A 20560-nucleotide genomic window follows, 5' to 3' on the forward strand; every position below is an offset into this window, starting at 1 on the left:
TTATTTTTGTAAAGATTTTATTTATTTATTTCACATAGAGAGACACAATGAGAGAGGGAACACAAGCAGGGGGAGTGGGAGAGGGAGAAGCAGGCTTCCCGCTGAGCAGGTAGCCTGATGCGGGGCTCGATCCCAAGACCCTGGGACCATGAGCTGAGCCGAAGGCAGACGCTCAGCCGACCGAGCCACCCAGGCGCCCCTGTCTGCGTGAAATTTTAAAAAAGAATCTGGGCAAGAAAATCCTTTCCTACTTTTTTGAGAATGGCAGGTCAGAAACCTGTATTTTCTATACTTGCAGTATGTCAAGTTTTTGTTGTTCATTTGTGTTTTCTGACGTAATTTCCTTCTGCTTCTCTTTGAGATTTGGGTTAGCTATTTAATACTTAATAAAAGGTTGTCATCCCTGATTGAACATTCAAAGGGGATCAGCGTGGTGATGGTGGTGACAGTGGGAGCCGTGAGAAAGCCCCAGGAGAAATGTGAGCCGCGGGGGGGGAGCCGGGGTCCCCGCCCAGGGTCTTGTCCCTCACTGGCACCCTCCTGGGGCTCTTCCTTGCTCACATCTCGCGGGTGTCCACATGTTAGTTTTAAGGTCAGCCTGTAGGAAAATCCACAGGCCTCGAGGCCCAGGAGAAGGGTTCACAGCTTCCAAGAGGACCTAACAGGTACTTGAGAGGCAGATGCTACCAAATGTCACTTTACGTCCTGATGCATCACCCTCCAAAAATCAGCCAATTAAGGTTTGCGTAGACGCATGTAAGACCTTCTCCTCAGACAGACTGTGGTCCGTGCACAGACCAGAACCCCGCAGGGCCACAAGAGGGAAGGCACCAGCGACGGGCTCGCAGCACCGATGATCTCAGAAGCATTACACGGAGGGCAAGAAGCCAGACACAAAAGTCTACACCCTATGACGGCTCCGTTTACGTGAGATGCTAGAAAATTATAGTGACGGCACGCAGACCAGTGGCTGGCAGGGACGTGGGTGGGAGGCGGAGGGAGAAGGGTGACTCAAGGCAACTTTCTGGCATGACGGACACTCGATTGTGGTGGTGGCGGCCTGACGGGTTGTGTGTGTCAAGACTCATCGAACTGTACACTTACAGTGGGTGGATTTTATCGTGTGCAAGTTACACCTCAGAAAAGCTGGGGCACAATGAGCCGGTTCTAACGTGACCCAGAGAAGATGCCGCAGATGGGGCACAAGAATCAAGGAGCTGCTTTAAAGGGGACAAATGGCACCATGAAGCTATTACGGGGATGCCCCGCTGGGCCACTCCCCGAGACTCAGATCCCAGTGGTCTGGGAGGGGGCCCCGGGAATCTGACCTGTTGATGCCCCTCAGACACTCCCACCCCACAGCCAGGGTTGAGAACCAGAGGTCGAGGGAGAGGTCCAGCGGGTGTGTGGTTCTGAGCACAAAGCGGTCGGTTTTCGGAGTGCCCGCACAAAGGGGCCGCACCTAGAACTCGGTTGTGCTTCGCCGCATGACATGACCCCCAACTCAGCACGATGCCTCCTTCTCCCCACCCCTCTGTTTGCAGAGCCAGATGCCAGTGAGCCTTACCTGGGGCAGTGGGTCCCCGCCTTCTCGAACGGGCAGAGCTGAGCAACAGTGGTGTAGCAGTCCAGGTCCTGCACTGGGGACAGGAACATGGCGGGAAACGGTCAGGTCGTTGGCAAGCCTGGGTCTCAGGCCTCCAACCTGTGAGACGGCCCTTCGGACAACCAGGTCCTCGGGGCTCATGGGATCCTTGAACTGAGGTGGGATGAGAAGCCAGCAGGTGCCGAGCCCTGGCGCCGCGGGCACCTCACCTCCGGGCCCTCAAGGGATGAGAAGCCCCATGGCCTGAGTGTGTCTACAGCTCAGGAATGTTATCACCCTCAGTAGTTTCTCCAAGGGACCAATGATACCTTTTATTTGCTCCCCTACCTTCTCCTCATGGCAAGTATTATTCTAATTATACAGAGGAGGAAGCAGAGGCCCAAAGGCCGGAGACCACCCTGGGTCCGCACGGGACGTGGCGGGAAGCTGGGTTTCTGATGTCGGGTCTAGAGCTCTTCTTCAAGGTCACTTGTTTTTAACAACAGAGGTAAGAAAGTGGCTCTAATACTGGCCACCTGTGGTCTCTGAGAGCATGTCCTCAGCTAGTCCAGGGCTTGGCAAACTTTTCCTAAAGGGCCAGAGGCTAAATATTTCTGGCTTTGTGGCCCTATGGACTATGTTGCAACTACTCAACTCTGCTGTTGTAGCAGAAACCAGCTAACAAGGACGTGTAAATGAACGGGTGCAACTGTGTGCCAATAAAACTTTATTTACAAAGACAGACGGCAGGAAGGATTTGCCCCTGAGGGTGATTGTTTTCGACAACCCCTGGTCCAGCCTATCATTTGGATGGGCCAGGGATCTATGTAGCAATCCAACGAAGGGGATTGGTTCTATATACCACGGGACGCTATACAATGGAAGGCAGGGGAGGTCATTAAAATTAGGTTGAGAACACCACTTAAAGGCACAGAAGTATCTTCCTGATACATTATTATTTTTTTTAAAAAATCCGGTGACCAAATTTACGTAATTCTATTTCAATTTTTAAAAGTGTATCAATGGGGGCGCCTGGGTGGCTCAGTCGTTAAGCGTCTGCCTTCGGCTCAGGTCATGATCCCAGGGTCCTGGGATCGGGTCCCGCATTGGGCTCCCTGCTCCGCGGGAAGCCTGCTTCTCCCTCTCCTGCTCCCCCTGCTTGTGTTCCCTCTCTCGCTGTGTCTCTCTCTGTCAAATAAATAAATAAAATCTTTAAAAAAAAAAAAAGTGTATCAATGTATTACCAATACAAATACTGTTAATCATAGGGAAAATAAACTACAAAGGTATCCACCAAAATGTTCACAATGTTATCTCTGAGTGGTGGAATCTGGGCCAAATCCCTTTTTTTTTTTTTTTTTAATGCTTCTTTGTATTTTTAAATTATCTGGAATAAATAGGCATTATTTTTGTAAAATGGAAAAAAAAGCTGCTACATGTTTTTATAAAGACATCTAACTAGATATTCCTGCATCCAGGGCCTATGACGACAAGAACTGCTTTCCCAAAGGAAAGGAAGGGTCTGTAGGTCAATTTCCTGAGGAAGGGGCTGGGCAGGGTCCCCCCGCATCTCCGCTTGCCTGAAACTTCCAGTCAAGTGCCAAGTCTGGGCAACCAGAATTCACAGCTCCACCTCTGCTTATAGGATGCTCTCCCATGGATGCACCCCACCCTGCCAAATGAATATGCCCTAGGCAATAGGCAAATACATAGGCAATATAAAATACAGGCAATAGAAAAACTAGGCCAGAGATGGCCAAGTATGTGCCACAGGCTTCCTCATGTTTCCCTTTGATGTTCATGGCTGACATTACTGGTCTACCAAGCCCTGTTTTCTGATGAGCCAAGAATGGGGCTTCAGCACCCTTCTCAACACAGGGCTCCAGCTGCTAGTGTCGACCAGTAGAAAGGGACTCTCCCTATCAGGTACTCTAGACCCAGGCATTAGTATTTCTGCGACACTCAGCTGGGAGCCCTGGTCCTGTTTCTGGTGTAGCAATTTAGGGCCAATATCAAGTTCAGATATGTTTAGAAAGTAGTTAAAGAATTGACTTCGTCAGGAACCCCTTTAAAAAACCTTTATAGTGCTGAGAACAGCAATACTAACAGACATCGAACACATTCAATCAATAGCTAAGGAAAATGAAACCTCCAGGGAAACCCAAGCTAACCTGTGTATTACGATCACATAAAAAATGACTGGCCAGCTTACCTTTTACTTTTGATACCACGAATGAGCTGGAAGGCTTGTATTTGCTGGAAAAGAAAACATGAGGTAAATGCAAACATCATTTCTAAAAGTTCAAGATTGCTCTTGCGTTTTATTTTCAGCCTCAACTTTATATTTTCCTACTCATTTCCCATCAGCCTGAAAGCCCATTCCAGAGTGGGGCTTGTTAACCTTCTCTGTGCCAAGAACCCCTCTGGCAGGCTGGGGAAGCCTATGGACCCCTTCTCAGAATAATGACTTTAAAATGCATACAATAAATTTAAAAGATAAACAGGGATCCAGTTATTAGTGACACTGATATCCAAGTATTAAAATAACTTTGCAATAGCTGTGGTTCCCTGTGAATGCAGTAAACACACGATCGAGAGGCGAGTCTTCTAACCACTATCCTTTCAGGGTAATGATGGCAGAAACCGTGTTTTCAGATGTCTGCAGCAACGAGATTTCTCCCAGTGAGAGAGTCGCTGGCCCTGCTAATGCTACTCTGGTTTGGGGCCAACATTCATACCGGCAGGAAATACTACATTTCAATTAGAGGTTAGAGAAAATAAAGCTTTGATTTGCTTTGTTTCAATGTTTGCAGACTCCCTAAAACACGAAGAACCCTGCTCCAGACACAAAGTTGGCCGCTGGGAGGGCCCAGAAGCGGCTCCAGGACAAGCGTGTCGGGCCACGCGGGGCCCACACCCCGCCAGCCCGCTGAGCCCTTGGTGCCCATGCTGAGCCTTGCGTGGCCCGCGTTAGGTCACTCGGTCTCCGAGAATATGTTCTTTGCTTCCGTTTAGACTTCCTTGCTCGTGTTTACACAACCCCCGAGTCCCTAGCTAAGATGAAGAGGGAATTTTGCAAGACCTCTTGAAGAAGCAGGCCTTTCAAAGGGGAATGACTCATGTGGTTTCTGAAATGTCCTGAGTGGAGCTCCTTGGAACACACACAGGGGCTCTGGTCACCGTGGTCCTTGCTGCAGACCCTGGGATGGGCACTGACACGGGGAAGCTCTCTTGAGGCCATGCGCCATGGCCCAAGGCTGTAGGGAGCTGAGGCAGGGTCCCCAATGTCCCTGCTGGGCTGGGCACTAGATCCTGGATGGGGCGGGGGCTCCTGGGCATGGGGGCGGCGCACGTTCTCAGGTCTCTGGGTAACAGAGCTTTCCTAGCAATGGCGGGAGAGTTGCATCATGTAAAAAACTGGCTGGCGGTAGCTCTGTGGACTAGCTGGGTGTCAGCCCTGGGTCCTACCAGGGCCCTCTTTAACAAGTGAGGTGCTGCACCCAGAAGGGATGAAGAAACTGCCCCAAGGTCATGGGCGTGGCGGGGGGGGCGGGGTTAGTGAGAAAAGAACCAGGTCTCTTTGGCCACCGTTGGGCTCCATGCTCCCTGGTTCCTTCATGCCTCCCACTCTACAGAGAGACCACGACGTGGCCTCCCCCACCGCTCCCCAGAAAGTCAGGATGGGGAGGACGGCCTGCCCTGCATCCATCTGCAGACCTTACCCGAAAAACAGAATCTTGCCAATAAAAAAAAAAAAGTCAATATATTTAAGAAATGAAAAGCCTCATTCTCCAGAAAGAAAAAAATGCTCATCAAGAATAAACCTATAAACTTAAGGATGGGAAGAAAAGCAAGGGTCAAAACTCGGCCCAAATGAAACACAGGAAAACCCACTCAGGGGAGAGATGGTAAATCGTCTGCGGGGGATAAATTCTGAGCTACGGAGTTAAGTTCATCTTTATAGTTTTTTTCCCCTGCTTCTTTATATTGTTTGGTGCTTTTCGAAATTTTGACAATAGTTTCATAACCAGAAAAAAAAAAGTGTTAAGGAATCCTCCATCCCAGAGTAGTTACCTCAAAGACTCCACGCCATTCCTCTCAGACCTGACGAAGAAGGGGACCTTCCCGTTCCTGGTGACGTCCACCAGGCCACCTCTGCCGTCCAGGATTCCGTAGTGAATGGCGGCCCGGCATATGCTGGACGACTGGGGGCAGGGAGCGGGGCACCATAAGTACATCTGAATTCATCTTTGTTCAGACTTCTTTTGAAATGACCGGGGTGTTTGTCCTCAACCCACAAAAAGCCGAGACGTCTGGCCAAATCTCACCCCACTTCTGACTCACCTTTCCCTAGAACATGTCTTTGTTCCCGGGGTTGCTTATCTCAGAAAACTCATCCAAGGGGCCTTACAAACTAAGAGCAGTGACAAACAGCCCTTTCTCCCCATCCAGTGGAGCATGTTAACGCTCTGTCTAGGACGGAGACTGACCTTCACGAGGGTGAGCCCCAGGTCCCCAAAGTGGCTTTACTAGTCTGTGCGCCCAGAGATAGGCGCGGATTGGCTCTGGGACTGAAGGGTGGAAAGAAAATCCCGTCGTGTGAAAACCCCCAGCCTCCCTTACAAATTACAAGTGCACGACAGGCGTCCACACAGGGCACTTACACTTTCATAGAACAGAGTTCCGAAGACCTTTGTCTTGCTGTCCAGGCAGCCTGCAGGGCACTGGTACCTGATGGAGGAGAAAGCAGACGGTTTTCAGAGATGAACGTGGTGAGGGAATCTCACCAGGAATTCATCCGAGTTCGTCTCCTTCAAGAGCTCTACTATTACATCAGAGAGAAGCTTTGGTGACGTAAAATCCACGGTGTCCAAGCAAGTCGCGATTTACCCAGGCTGGAGTTCACACCAACACCATTCCAGATTCAACCTGACCTTCTTTTCCCGTGTTTAAGATTCGTGTTGAAGGCAGAGATGCGAATAGAAGGACAATTCACAGAAGAAAGAAACGTGGCTTTAAAGGCACCAAAAAAAAAAAAAAAAAAATCCTCAAACATCCATCATCAAAGAACATACAACTTGAAAGAAGATGCCTCTTTCTAGGTGTCGAACTGCAAGGGTTTGTTGTTTTTTTTTTAAATAGAATAAAATCCAATGATGATGCTCCTGCCCATGAAATGCATAAATTAATCTTTCCAGAAAGCCTTAAAAATTCATATCCTCCCGTTCTTGAACTTTCCTTGTGAGCGTATAACCCAAGCCAGAGGTTGGAAAGTCAGACCCATGTGTTATTCCAAGTGCTTATAATCGTGAAAAACTAGAAATAAGCCAGCACTATCAAAGGAATTTCCCTTAGAAATGAAGTCTTTGAAAAATATTTGACTTTGGGGGCCCCTGGGTGGCTCAGTTGTTAAGCGTCTGCCTTTGGCTCAGGTCATGATCCCCAGGGTCCTGGGATCAAGCCCTGCATCCTGCTCCCTGCTCAGCGGAGAGCCTGCTTCTCCCTCTCCCACTCCCCCTGCCTGTGTTCCCTCTCTCGCTGTGTCTCTCTCTGTCAAATAAATAAAACCTTTAAAAAAAAAATATTTGACTTTGGAAAATCTTAAATGAAAACCATCACGCACAACCCCACAGTGCACAGAAAGCACAAGGGAAGGGACTACATCAAATTGCCACGGATATCAAGGACATTTATTTATCTATTTTTCCTTTAAACTTTGGTGGTAGTGTTGTTTTCCTGAATTACTTACCATGAACAAGAATACCTTTTAAAGTCAGTGGGGGAAACAGGCCCAGTAAATATTATTTTATTTATGGGCTGCCTTCGAGGAGACAGGCTGTGGACATGCTTGAGTCTGCAGGTGGGGGAGTTACAGGTCTTGACCAGAGGCCTCGAATAGTCCTTCTCCCTGCTTGCGGGGGGGTCCCAGCTACCCCCGACTCTGGAATTTTCTCAGTGCTATCTGATGGATGTTCTCCGAGCCTTATAATTTCTTCCCACTGACTGCTCAGGGGTGATGCTCTCCTCTCCAGCTTATGGTACAGAAATACAGAAAGGCACGTCATCACGACGGGACCACTCTGCGTTCCAGATGCCCTGGAGCCGTGCACGGGGACAGGTAAGCCACCACCCCTCGGTGCCACATGTTGCTGATCTCACCAGTAAGCTGGCTGCTTTTACTTCTGCAGTACATGCCGGCCAGCTGCTTGTGGGATGCGCCAGCCCTCGAGCGACCTCGGCCCGGGGTCGCTCCAAGTCAGCTTCTGGACACTCCTGCCAGGGTCCAAGGGGGGCGCTCTCCTGGCAAACCAAATTCCAATGCCCCGTGGCATGAAGTGGGAGCTGCTACCTTCTCTTGTAAATAGCACGGTTCACCTTTAGAGGAACGGCTCCCAGAAGGCGGAGGAAGAGGAGTAAGGACCGCTCTCTACCGCGGACATGGTTTTCCGACCGTGAGCCCGAGGCTCTGCGTGAGGCCACCGCACATGTTGGCCCTCTGCTGCCGGAAAGAGCAGCCTAGCAGCTGCCCGGCCAAAACCAAACCCGCCCTTCTTGGCAACCATTCTGCAACGTCTGAACGGACAATGCTGAGTGGGTCCATCAGCGAGCTGACCTCCTTCGACTACCGGGGAACACCCGGGCAGGTCTTCCTCCAGCTTTGGGAAGATCAGGTTATACAGTGGGCCCGCCCTAACGTCCCCTGCACAGCACCCCGGGCCACTCTGTGACCCTCTCCACACACACCTCGTGAGGTCTCTATGTCTACAGCATCCATGATTCGGGCCCCTCCTCCCCACTGGGGACGAAACACTTAACTGCAATATATGTCCAGGTGAACGGAGACCCAGAGCCTGGGCCAACTCCCTAGTCAAAGGTTACTACCACCTGGGGGTGATTTTACCCCTCCAGGCCGGGGGCGGGGTGCAATTTCTGGCACCATTTTTAGTCATCACAGCTGGAGGTGGCAGTGCTCCTGGCATCCAGTGGGTGGAGGCCCGAATGCTGCTGCTCAGTACCCTCCAGGGCACAGAACAGCCCCGCCACCGAGAATCATCCGGCCCTAAGTGTCAGGAGCGCCGAGGTTCCGAAGCCCTGCTCTGGGCTGAGAGACACAGATCACCTTCGTGGGCCAAGCTCTTAATAAATGGTGGCAGTTGGAGGGACCTCGGAGACATCACGGTCAGTCTAACTTATGATCCGACCCACAACCCACAGCAGGCCCTTCAAAGGCGCCAGAGGGGCCCAGCCCAGACCTTACCTGTTGCACGTGGACCCTTTGCACTTGTCCTTCATCTTGGTGTCACATCGGACAACTTGGGCTAGGAGAGAAGTTCAAGAACGCATGTCACACAAACAGGGGATCGGTCTGAGGTAAAAGATACCAGCCCGCACTCCGACGAACTTTCCGGAACATCCTGGAATCCATGTCATAACCTGAGCAGAAGCACTGCCCAGTGGCTGCAGGCATCAGCTGCAAGGTTCGAATCCCAGACCCGGCCCTTCAGAGTAGCCGTGTGACCTTGGATGCGTGCCTTCCCCTCCTCTGAGGTTCAGGGGAGCAGCGGGGACAAGTGCCGTGGGTGCTCTTTCTGTGAGCATTCACTGAGAAAGTCAGTGTGGCCTTGGAAGGGGGCCTGGCCCACACCACATGCCCCGAAGCCCCAGAGGGTTCCAGAAGGCTGGGACTCACAGGCCTTCTCCAGCCAAGAAGAGTTCTGTCGAGCTCTCCTTGTTTCCTAGTGACACATCAGAATCTTGGCATAGCGTTACGGTTTGATAGAGTGACACTGTCAGGCCCACGAGGACAGAGACTGGTCAGGCAGGGCAGGGACAGAGCAGCCCAAAAAACTAGGGGGGGGTGTGGAGAAACACGAGCACGAGCTCGGCCTTGCTTGGGATGGGGGAGCCCTGTTTTATGCTACTGGAGGCTCAGGGGACACGGAGAATCCCAGGCAGACAGCCCAGGCCTGTGTTGTACCCATATAAAAATGCCCCCCGGAGCCCCGAACCTTCCATAAAGGGGCTACATCGGGGACATGGAACACTGCGCTCCAGCTGGGGCAGGTGAGGGCAGAAAGAAGGAAGCTGCGAGGTGAGCGTGCGTGCAGGGCAGGGGAAAGCCAGGTGAGGGGTGAGCACAACATTCTGCATCTGGGGGCCTCCAGGAGCCTCGAGGGGCACCGTGGTGAGGAGCTCAGAGCTGATACTGGGTGGCCCCCACGACTGCACATGATCCTCACAGCAACCCCACATGGGCCTTATTGCCCCCTTGTATGGATGAGCAAACCAAGTCTCACAGAGGCCAGTGGGGGTCCGAGTCACGAGCCAGTATGTGGTGAAGAAGAGCCAGAGCCCACCAGAGCCGGCCCCGGGGATGCTCGTCCCACTGGAACCTCCAGAGGAACCCAGTTTTAGCCCAGGCCCCCTTTGAAAGGCACTAACCTTGGGCTAACCTTGAAATGCTGCCGGGGGGCAGGGGGGGAGAACGCCACCCAAGCACCACTCCTATGATGCTTGCTTTGGAAATGACTTAAAAATACCATTTTTTTAAAAATGTCTTAGGGCTGTGCTTTTGCAGCTACCCACCCCCAACCCCGTTCCCCACTGTTTGCTGACCTGGAGACCTCTCAGGCCTCCCCCCAGCCCCCCTAGCAGAGGCAGCCCGAGGGCAAAGGACGGAGCCCCGACTCACTCATGTAGGTCACCGCGGGTGCTTTCTTGGGCTTCGTGGGTCTGACCACCCTCGGCTGGACCCAGACGTGCTTCTCATCGGGAATGGGAGCCACCTCCACCTCATTCATCTCGTCTGTTTCGGGTTTGGGGCTGTATGTCTCTTCTTAAGAGTGCAGAGGGTGAAAAAGAGAACACGGTGAGGGGAGGATTCAACAGAAATGCACCTTACGGGGAAAACGGCAACTGGGCAAGTGGACTGGCTTGAGGTTCACGGTCACAAAGGGTCGGTTCAGCGGCAGAGAGAAAGTTACACTTCAGAGCAGGGCCGGCCAGGGGGAGTCCTACAGCCAAGGCGAGGCGGCCGGGCTCCCTGCACGCCGTGTTTGCCTTGGACCCAGGAGCAGCCGGGCCGACCAGAGGCGCAAACCCCAGTGCCGCACTTGGGTGATCACAGCGGCTTCTCGTCCCTCCTCCCGCACGCCACCACCTGCCCGAGGAAGCGGCTTCGGGAGGCTGCCTCACCCTCTGACCCCAACCTAGCACTGTCTGCCCTGAGGTCCCTCTGGCCCCCGGTATTCACTGGGGGAGGGGTCTTCCTCAGTCCGATGACCCGCATCAGTGTCCTTGGACCACGCTGCGCCCCGGCGCCGGGCACACTCTGCTCCCTTCTGCACCCCTGTGAGTCATCACTCAACAAAGCCAACGCCTTTCTCTGCCCTGAAGCTTCGCTGCCCAACGTGTACAACCAGCCAAAGACCCAACTCCGGGTTAAAAACAGAGTTACTCCATCGGATCCCAGTATGTTTCCCACCCCCAGTATTATCTCTTCTCCAACCGTGACCACAACCCCCAGGTTTAACACATGTTAATTAACCAAACAAATTCCATTTCTCATGAGCATCAGGACATCTTCCAGTTTTTCTCCTGAGAGACACCTGTGGGAGCTCATCAGAACCCACCTGTAGGCCATCAGGGTACCCAACTGTAAATTCAGCCAACGCACAGGAAAGTCTTGCTGTTTTTATCTGCTTGCATGGCCTTGTCAAGGACCAACTGATGCGAACCTTTGTGGGGCGAGGGGGGGGAGCCCTCTCACCTTTAGTGTGCACATCCATTCCCCAAGGGTGTCTGAGGACCAGAGCTGGTAACCCCTGCCTTGGGAGCCCCTCCTGGGCCTCTCTCTGGCATGGGATTCAAATTCAAGCAGCAGCAAGTGCTCATGAACCCCCTAGCCTCACCCTCCCACTTCCCCTTAGGAGAAACGACCTCCCTTCTCCAAAGGGGGACCAGGTGTTTTGTGGCTCTGCAAAACAAGGATCCAAATCGAGGGCCAATTCTCCAGGGCTTTTCAAGGCTGGGATGTGCTGCATCTGTTTCACGGGCCAGTGCCCCCGACCCCACACACAGCCACCACCCCAGGTGAGGAGAGGAGGTGGGATTTAAGTGGGAGGCGGATGGCAGTCCTGAGCCCCAGTGCCATCCTTATCAGAGCTCTGTTGATAGCCATGAGGCCACCACCACCTGCCCCTCCCACCAGCTGCAAACTCCCTGGGGCCAGGAACCTGCCTGCTTCACCCACCCCCCTGCCCCCACCCCAGACACCCAGCTCCCATCTACAATTTTGCTCAACAAAATCTGCTGAATGAAGGATGAGCTAACCCTTAAAGAATTCTCTCTTTGAGTTCTTTCGGGGAAAAAAAAGAGAGAAGAAAAGAGTCCCAGCTGAGTTTAAAGACCTTCACGATAAGAATTCTGAAAGCACCGTTTGGAGCCAAAAGCTACAGGCGAAATCTTTACGAAGACACTGGGTTTGCAAACGCCGTTCGGTCCACATCTTCTGTCTCTGGTCTGCTCTTCCTGTCAATGTGGCCATTCAGCTTTGCCCTTCACCAAAAGCCAGAGCTATCTCTGGAATGAGCCGGGTTTTCTTCCACTGGCCTTTAGGATTTTTATACCTCATAATCGTGGCTTTATTCAGCTGAATATAGTTTGGTAAAGCCGTCTAAAGCATTTGAGGGCTCACTATTTAAGAAAATGGGCAGACAGTCCTTGCCCTCAGACACACACATGAAAAGTGGAATGCTTACCCAGAGGATAGGCTGTATTTGAGCACATCCTAATTAAGATCCCCTGTGTGGAGCAGCGCAGGCCTGGGGAAATTCCATGCCCAAGTTCACCGCAAGGTTACTGTGCGCACCATCCAGCTCCGGACCAGGGGTCTCAGGCCCCACGGCATTGCTTACATCGGCCTGCAGGTTCCTACCTGGTTCTGTAGGTGGGGACAGAGCTTGTGGCTAATGTATACGGGGCCCACACTGCATGATTCCCCGCCAGCTCGACGCTTCCTTGGTGTGCTCTCCTCGCTCCCTAGGAGGCCTGATCAGCCCCATTTCACAGACAGGAAAACCGAGGCTCAGAGAGGCTAAGCTACCTGCCCAAGCTCACACAGCTGAGTGTCGAGCTGCCCGTCCAAGAAGCCCACACCCTTGATCACCACACGGTTCCACGGTTTCAGGCTGGAGGGACGGAAACGTCTCGAACGGTCTATCTTTAATTCTGCTCCATTTTCATTATAGGTCAAGGCCTTGCCAGGCACCCTCAGTTGGTGCTTATTAAGTAGCTTATGCAGATAAGCTGCTTTACGGGAGACTTTCCTCCTGGTTAGCTGAGAAAACTGGGATGCCTGCCAAGGGGACTTGGGTGTTTTCCACCAAAAATAAAGAAACAAGCACAAAGGCTTCATTGGGTGGGTAACCCAGCATCTGAGGTGTCTTTGTGTGCATGTGTTCTTTGAAAATGACTCTCTGTGTGTATGGGCAGCATATGCATTCAGATGGCCTGCAGAACACAGCTGCTCCATGACCCTAGAGCCCTCAGAGCAAACTGACAGTTGGAACAACAGGTGATCAGGGTTCCAGGAGAGTCTGGGGGCAGAAAGAGCACAGAAGCAGGTGCACTGCCTGTGTAGTCAGGGAAGGCTCCCGGGAGGAGGTGTGACACCAGAGCTGTGTTTCCAAGGAGAGGAAGGTATCTGCCAGGTTCACCACATGGATGAGCCCCCAGGCAGGGAGAGGGCCTACAGTCCCCACCAGGTGAGGAAGGACCCCATGCAAGGTGCTAAGTGCAGTCATACCTCCCCACCCCCACTTCTCCAAGAGGGTAATCAGTGTGTTTATAAGGCACTATGTGTGGCTTGCTGTGTTAGCAACCCACATCCTTCTCTCTGCGTCCTCCCAGCAAAGCTTCTACAGACGGACTCTTACTGCCACTGTTACAGATGGGCAGACTGAGGCCCAAAGAGAGCACGCAGTTTGCCTGAGTACGCACCTCCGATAACCACGGAGACAACCCCTAGCCCGAGCAGCTCTGGCTTGTGCGCCTGGAGCCCCTCATGGAGGAGCTGACGGGCCCTGAAAACAGCCCTGCAACGAGATTAGGCTGGAGCAAAGAACAGCGGGAGACCCAAGGAGAAGCCTCAACAGGCCTCGCTCTCCCACGGTCCCCAAATCAGCACTCGGGATCTGACGGGGGACTTGCCCCTCCCAGGGGACTGGACAGGAGCCACAGGTCCTGCCTGCCAGGGACACAGGGAAGGGCCCAGACACCAGCCTCCACCCACGATCTCGTCCTGCCCTGACCCCCACCTCCAGGCAGGGAGACTGAGGCTCAGAGAGAGAGGACGGCCTGCCCAGGGTCCCGCGGCTGGAATGTGGCCGGCATGCTGTTCCTAAAGCAGGTGTGCCGGGCTCTAGACCCCGTGTCTCGTGAATGCAGGCTTCGGAGCGGGGATATCCGGGCGGGGGGGTTCACTAAAGACAAGCGTGTGGAGCCCCGCCTCGGAGACAGAGAAGAGGGGTGGGCCAACGGGAGAAATTACAGTTAACAAGCCTCCCTGTCTCCGGGGCTCATGACCACGCCGCCCTCGTACCTACGGGCGCCTGCAGGTGCTCTGGCCCCTGTGGGAAGCACCCTCCCCTGCTCTCACCCCGAGGCTGCATCTCCCTCCTTGACGGCCACCTGCTCAGGAGGCCTTCCCTGACCCTGCCAGATGACAGCCAATGCTCTTGCTGTAAGCTCCCTGGGAAGACACATGTCACTGCTCATGGCCATGACCCCACTTGACCCCAGTCTTATGAGGGTAGGGCCTTAAATGTCAGGTCCCATGATCATCCCCACAATTACCACCTGGCAACGTCCTGCACATGGCAGGTGCTAATATAACACATCCATACCGAATGCATGGACTCCCTCACTGGAGCCTGACGTACCCAACAGAAGCCTGGTGTTGTCATGCCCGTCTTGGGGCAGAGTGACCGAGGGGTCTAAGAACCAGCCTCGAAATCTGCCCCCTGGACACTCCACTGCCCGTGGATGACACACGATCCAGGGAGCAGCACGAACAGGTTTGTCTCGCATCCGGATCCTTGCACCTCCTGCCCCTTGGCCCCCACAATGGGCAGAACCAGCAGTGAACAGCTAGCCGAGACAACAGGGCCCCTGGGCCACGACCGGGTCTGGGACCCCGACCCTAGCCCACCCGTTTCTGTACCCCAGAGCCCACCGGACTGACAGGGAAAGCCCGGCGTGGAGAGCCGCCCTCTCCTGCATGCCCGCGCCTCGGGGAGACCCTCCCTGCTGTCACAGGGCCTGCCGGGGCAGCCACAGGGACAACACGTCCCGAACACGAACACCTGGTTAGCCCCTCGGGCCCAGTTCCGTCCCCCTGGGACAGAGCCCGAGAAAATACTGCAAAACGTGAGCAACACTTTAGGCCCCAGATACGTTACTTCTAGTAGCGGGGACAGTGGAAACGTCCTGAGAGGCCGACTAGAAACAAGGGGCAGGATACGTGGCAGATACACGGCCCCTGAAAGCGGGGCATCTGCCCAGGCTGCGGCGGGGAGGGAACCGTGAACATTTACGGCAAATCCAGGCGAGGCATCGGCAAGAGGCAAACAGGGTGGGAGGAAGGAGGCCATCAAGGAGAAAGGCCACCCCTGCCCAGCCTGGAGGTCACCTGGGACGGGCACAGTCTGGTTTATTGTGTATTTAAGCCGTGAACGCCAATGACAGCAGGGACGCGGGTGCGCCTAGCACCCAGCTCAGGGTGTGGCCACGGGAGAGGCCTCCTGGGGGGACATGCCAGCGCAGCCCCGTGTCCCCAGGGAGCCGGGGGCTGAACCCCGGGACTGGAGGGGGGATCTGCCCACCACACACGGCTGCACAAGTAGGGGGAGGGGGCGTCTTGACTTCAGTGTTCCGTTTTCCCGTTTGACCCACAGACAGAGGGGACAGCCACTCGGGGCGGCTTCGAAGTCACTTCCTACCTCGGTAACACAGGTTGTTCTTACAGCTGCCTCCATAGCTGGGCGGGCACTCGGAGCAGGGCCGGCCAGTTTTGTACGGGGCTTCTCCGATCCAGTTGCCCCTGTGGACACACCAAACACACCATTAGGAGGGGCCGCCACCCGAGGGCCGGGGGCCCCTCCTCTCCCCCTTCCTGGGCCATCCAGGGGAGGAAGGAGGGTGTGTATGCTGGGTAAAGGGGGAGAGGCAACTGCACGGAGCCTAGAGAATTCTCGAAGAATGCTGGTCGGGAGCTGTGACACATCCTTCCTCCCAAGCACCTTGGTCCCCTCGTGTTGGGGTGTGTGTTACCACCCCCCGGGCCCCACATCTGCCCGTGTCCTGCCTTACACGACTCTGAACACTGTCCCCCACCCCCCACCCCAGCCCCAACCCCTTTGTACTGGAAAGCTGCTGAGCTCCCCCTGTTAAGCCGTTTCTCAAAGGAGTAAAAGTCAGCACGTTCTAGGGAGTACCTCATGTTTACTAAGCTCCTACAACCAGGTCCCCCCATCCTTCTGACACCCAGGAGGGACGTGCTGGAATTCCATCCTTTTTTAGAGGAGGCCACTGGGGCTCAAAAAGGTTAGGTGACCTGCCCAAGGTCACACAGCAAGCAAGCGGAGGGGCTCAGAGCCTTTGAGCACTCTGCCCTTGCGGTTGGGACCAAGGTCCCTCCTGATGTCATGGACACCGTCCCACCTCCCTCTGAAGTTCCCAGGCAGGAAAACTGGAGGCTGGTCAGGGCCCGGTTCTCCGGGAGCCAGGTAGCAGGTGCGGAGCAGTATCCCCAAGCCCCTCTCCCAGAGCCTGGGCCTTTGGCACACAGGCTGGAGCCATGCGTGACCGGGGAACAGTCTCTGTGACTCCTTCTAGAAACTTCCTTCGGGGTTGACCTGGATGGTCACCCATCTGTTCACTCAGGAAGGCAATCCAGAGCCCCGCTACTAAGCTAAGCCCGGCCCCGGCCACCCTCAGCCTCCCTCCGCTGAGCAGTCCAGAGCGACTCCCCAAGTTGGACCCCAGCCCTGCCTGCCGTGTGACCCCACCGCTGCCCTCAGCCCTGGCCCTCTGTCTCCTTCTCTGTAACAGGGGCCCCATCGGGAGGTTGTGTGGTGACAGAGTGATGGGCCCTCAGACCAGGGCCCTGCTCATGGTGAAGGTCGTGTGCTCTGCGAGCGTTTGCTGAATCAACAAGCTTGTCAGGTGGCGTTTCTGATGGCTTTTCAGGGAGGTCGGGGGCCTGGCTCAGCGACCTGCATGGCCAGGGGCTCGGACTCTTGAGGAAAGACGCCATGGATACCACACAGCAATCAAAACGGCCCACTGAACAGGCAACACTGCGCACAAATCTCAAACGCACGGCGTTGAGCAGATGCTGGGCCCGAAAGGGCATACATGTCTGGTCCATTCGCGTGAGGGTCCAAACCAGACACTGACCAATGCAGAGAGATGTTGGATGGTGGTACCTCTGGGGGACATCCTGGGCCCCTGGAAATATGCTCCATCTTGAGCTGGGGGGTAGTTACAGGGCTATATACGTATTATACGGACTGACTGTGCATCTCCCCCCACCACCCGTTAATTCCTGCGTTGAAGCCCTGGGGGCACTGTGTGCGGAGACGGGGCTTCCCAGGAGGTAAGTGTGGTGAAATGAGGTCACGGGATAAGGCCCTGATCCCCCAGGACTAGTGTCCCTAAAAGAGGAGACACGAGGGAGTCTGAAGAAAGGCCACGTGAGGACACAGGGAGGAAGGGACTTGCCGGCATCCGGCCCCGCCGTGCCTCCTCCTGAGACGCGCAGCCCCTGGGCCTCGGTCATGGCCGCCCGCGCCGGCTAGCCCACGCAGACACATGTGGGATTTATCGGGCCGCACACTTAAGACTAGTGTGTATCATTCATACGTTATTCTTTTTTTCAAGAAAACAGCTGGGCGCTGAGAAAGGCAGAACTCTGTTTCTGATAGGATCTTCAGGTGTTTTTTTTTTTCTTTCTTTTTTATACAGAGTGGAATCAAAATATCCCTCACGCCCCAGCGGCCACTCTGCCGGGGATCCCACCATCGTGGGCCAGTTACGGCTCGTCCACGGGGCTGGCGAGCCCCCCAACCGCAGCGATGACCTCATCCGCCCGCCCTCACGCCGGGCCTGTGAGCTGTCAGACACTTGACGGAGAGCATCTATTTTCCTCCTGACCTCAGCGATTCCTTCTCATCCCACCTCCTCATGGCCACTCCTGACCCAAACCAAGTAAGTGAGGTCATCCTCATGTCATTCGGTCACTGAGCAAATATGCCTCAAGGGCATACTGTGTGCAGGGCCCGGTGCTAGGCAACGGCCGGCCCCATGGCCGGCATGCAAACCACAGGCCATACCCAGGGAGGGCAGTGCTCCAAGAAGCAGCACATTATTTGATGAGCAAAGGAGGTGAATGAGTCAACTGAAGGATAGATCGCACACTCATGATATCAGGATGCTGTGAGGAGGAAAGGGGCTGAGACACAGAGGCTCCGGGTGGCCTTTTCTAGAAGGGAAAACATAAAAACGCAAAAACTAGGTGTAGCATGTATACGTTTCCTAGAGTGCTATCTGCTGCATATTTTCAGAGGAAAAAAAGAATATCGCTATGGCACACCCCGCTGGTTGGCCAGCCAACAGCTATTCTGGCTTCTGATTTGCTCAGGGAGTCCCAGAAGATGACTTGCAAAGCCAGTTGGGCAATTTCATTGGTTGAAGCCAATTAAGGAAATCTTGTGCTCCCCACCCCCCCCCCCCGAATCTGTGAGGAGTCTAGTTCTGGCCAATGACATAGGGAGAAAGTGGGCCAGGGCTGAGAAAGGCCCAAGAGAAAGCCCTTTTCTACCATTCCCTTCCCTTGAGTTTGGGAAGATGTGATGCCCGATGTTCTGCAGCCATCTTGGAACCACGAGGATAGGCTCGTACAGCAAGGAAACAGAAAGAGCTTGAGTCCTCACTGACACTGCTGAGCTTTTAAGTTGAACTGGATGCATCAATGTCTAGATGTCTTGTTGTGTGAACCAATGAAGAGACCTCACCATTTAAGCCAACTTTAGTTGGGTCCTCCGTGCCAGGCAAATGCATCCCAACCCATACAACCATGTTCCTTGTTCTTACTTTGGAGAGTAATTACAGACGAGGTAGACCGCATTCTCCCAAACATCTCCCCAGACGTTCATCCTCTCGCAGGTGTTCACAGCACAGCCAATCTTGTTGGTGGTGGCCCAGACTATCTGAAAAGATGACATCCACGTGTCAGAGCCAGGGACAAGGCAGAGAGGGGCAACGTAGTCTGGCCTGGATCTCCAGGGTGCTGGCGCTAAAGGGGTGTATGCTGTGAAGGGGTGAAGGACCAGATTTTTTCCTTAACCCCCTGAAGATCCATGTTTGTTAAACACACACACACACACACCCCCAAACAAAAACAAACCACACACGAGGAAAGTGTGCTAGCGATGGAAAATTGCCATACAAGTTTCTAGCACTTACTGCCCGTTTCTATGCTTATGTCACAAATCCAAGCTCAGCCCAACAGCCGTACTTTAAGTAACACCAACTTAAAGGAAAATATTATGGTAATGACAGGGCAGTTTTCCAACTGGGCAGCAGTCCTGCAGGGCCAGGTGAGTGATGGGGTCTGGGGGTGCTGGGCTGAGGTCTCAGCTCGGGCCTCGGGGGTTACCTGTGTGTAGTGGGTGCACATGGGCCCAGAGCACCTCTCCGGACACCAGGGGTTGCACTCGTGGGGGTAGGGGTAGGTGTAGTCCTTCACCTCGTCATACCAGGACTGGACATGGAAGCCGGGAGAGCGGTACCTGAGAGGGCAGATCAGCTAGTTACGTCCCGGCCACCACACACGCGACAGACCAAGACCACAGCTCACGGCACAGCCAGCCACGGGGCGGGCTGGAGAAGGGGGCTGCTGTGGGCAAACAGCCCCAAATCCTGCCCAGCACCTGCTGTAAGTGCCTATAACCCAAACTTGCAAGGAGCTCACCTGGGCATCCCCAGAGTGCCTGGGTTCCAGGAATTTCCCTGGGTGGCCCACACGCCACCTGTGTGTGCAGGAGACATTTGCCTGGCCCCCAGTGAGTCATTGTTTATATTACAATTATGTATTTATGCCCATGTACATTTGGGGAAATACATGTAGCCCACGCACCCCCGATTTCCCAGATATGATTGTTAAAACACAACTTGATTGAAAACGTGAGTCCCTTTAAAGTCAGTGCAGAGGAAAACAGTGAATAAGTAACTGTCCAGGTAATGCACAGAAGGGACGCCGGGGAAGGTCTGAAAGCTGCAAAATAGCCGGCTATGGGGGACAGGGCACATGGGTCCCCATCACCCCCAAACAAGAGCCTAGAGGCTCACATTTCTCTATCATCGTGACTGGCTTCATTCCTCAGCTGCTGGTGGGGGGACCCAAGGACTCAGATACAAGGTAGAAAATGAACTGAAGATGCAGAAACCTGCAGGGATGCAGAGCCCTGGTGTCACGTGGGCAAATCCTTTCCAAAACTTCCTATTTAGGATCTGATCCCCTGAGCCCTCCCTCACCCCCACCCTGGTCATCACCATGGGTGGCCACGGCCCCCTCGCTCAGCCCCATCCACCAGGTTGGCATCGTTGCTTTCTTCCCAGGAAAGAAAATAAACTGAACACAAATCACTGGTCAGCGTCACCAGCAAGTGTAAACAAAGCGGTTTCGATAGAGAGAGAAGACACGAGGGGTCTGGCCGTTTCTGAGAGCACTGTGGTGAGCCGGGCAGTTAGAGGTCTTGTAACAATTACCATCAGAGCCCAGAGCGCATGGTGGTGGTCAGTGACGTGGCCGGGGCCTGCTTGGAGAAGGACGCTGGCAGCCACGGAACCACGGAGCCACCGGGCTGTGTGGGGACACCCGTGCCCGTCCGATCCCCCAGAGTGCCACGGCCA

The 20560-nt window shown here is 54.2% G+C and overlaps 1 protein-coding gene across 6 annotated transcripts in view; it reads right to left on the minus strand.

Moving 5' to 3' along the window:
• The window catches only part of CRISPLD2 (cysteine rich secretory protein LCCL domain containing 2), a 139537-nt gene that overhangs the window by 97495 nt on the left and 21482 nt on the right, over positions 1-20560 (minus strand). For all 6 annotated transcript variants that reach the window (XR_014140764.1, XR_014140763.1, XR_014140765.1 and 3 more), the window contains exons 4-12: positions 19305-19437; positions 18740-18855; positions 15586-15686; positions 10278-10421; positions 8844-8904; positions 6250-6316; positions 5660-5790; positions 3798-3841; positions 1568-1640 (exon numbers count right to left, since the gene is read on the minus strand). Coding sequence is in view for 3 of the 6 variants with exons in the window: in XM_081806286.1 (XP_081662412.1) it covers positions 1568-1640; positions 3798-3841; positions 5660-5790; positions 6250-6316; positions 8844-8904; positions 10278-10421; positions 15586-15686; positions 18740-18855; positions 19305-19437 (870 nt within the window). In the remaining 3 variants the exon portion in view is untranslated. The remainder of the gene's footprint in view (positions 1-1567; positions 1641-3797; positions 3842-5659; positions 5791-6249; positions 6317-8843; positions 8905-10277; positions 10422-15585; positions 15687-18739; positions 18856-19304; positions 19438-20560) is intronic.

This window comes from Leptonychotes weddellii, chromosome 16 (assembly GCF_054177405.1).
Source record: "Leptonychotes weddellii isolate Sample4059 chromosome 16, ASM5417740v2, whole genome shotgun sequence".
Classification (NCBI taxonomy): domain Eukaryota; kingdom Metazoa; phylum Chordata; class Mammalia; order Carnivora; family Phocidae; genus Leptonychotes; species Leptonychotes weddellii.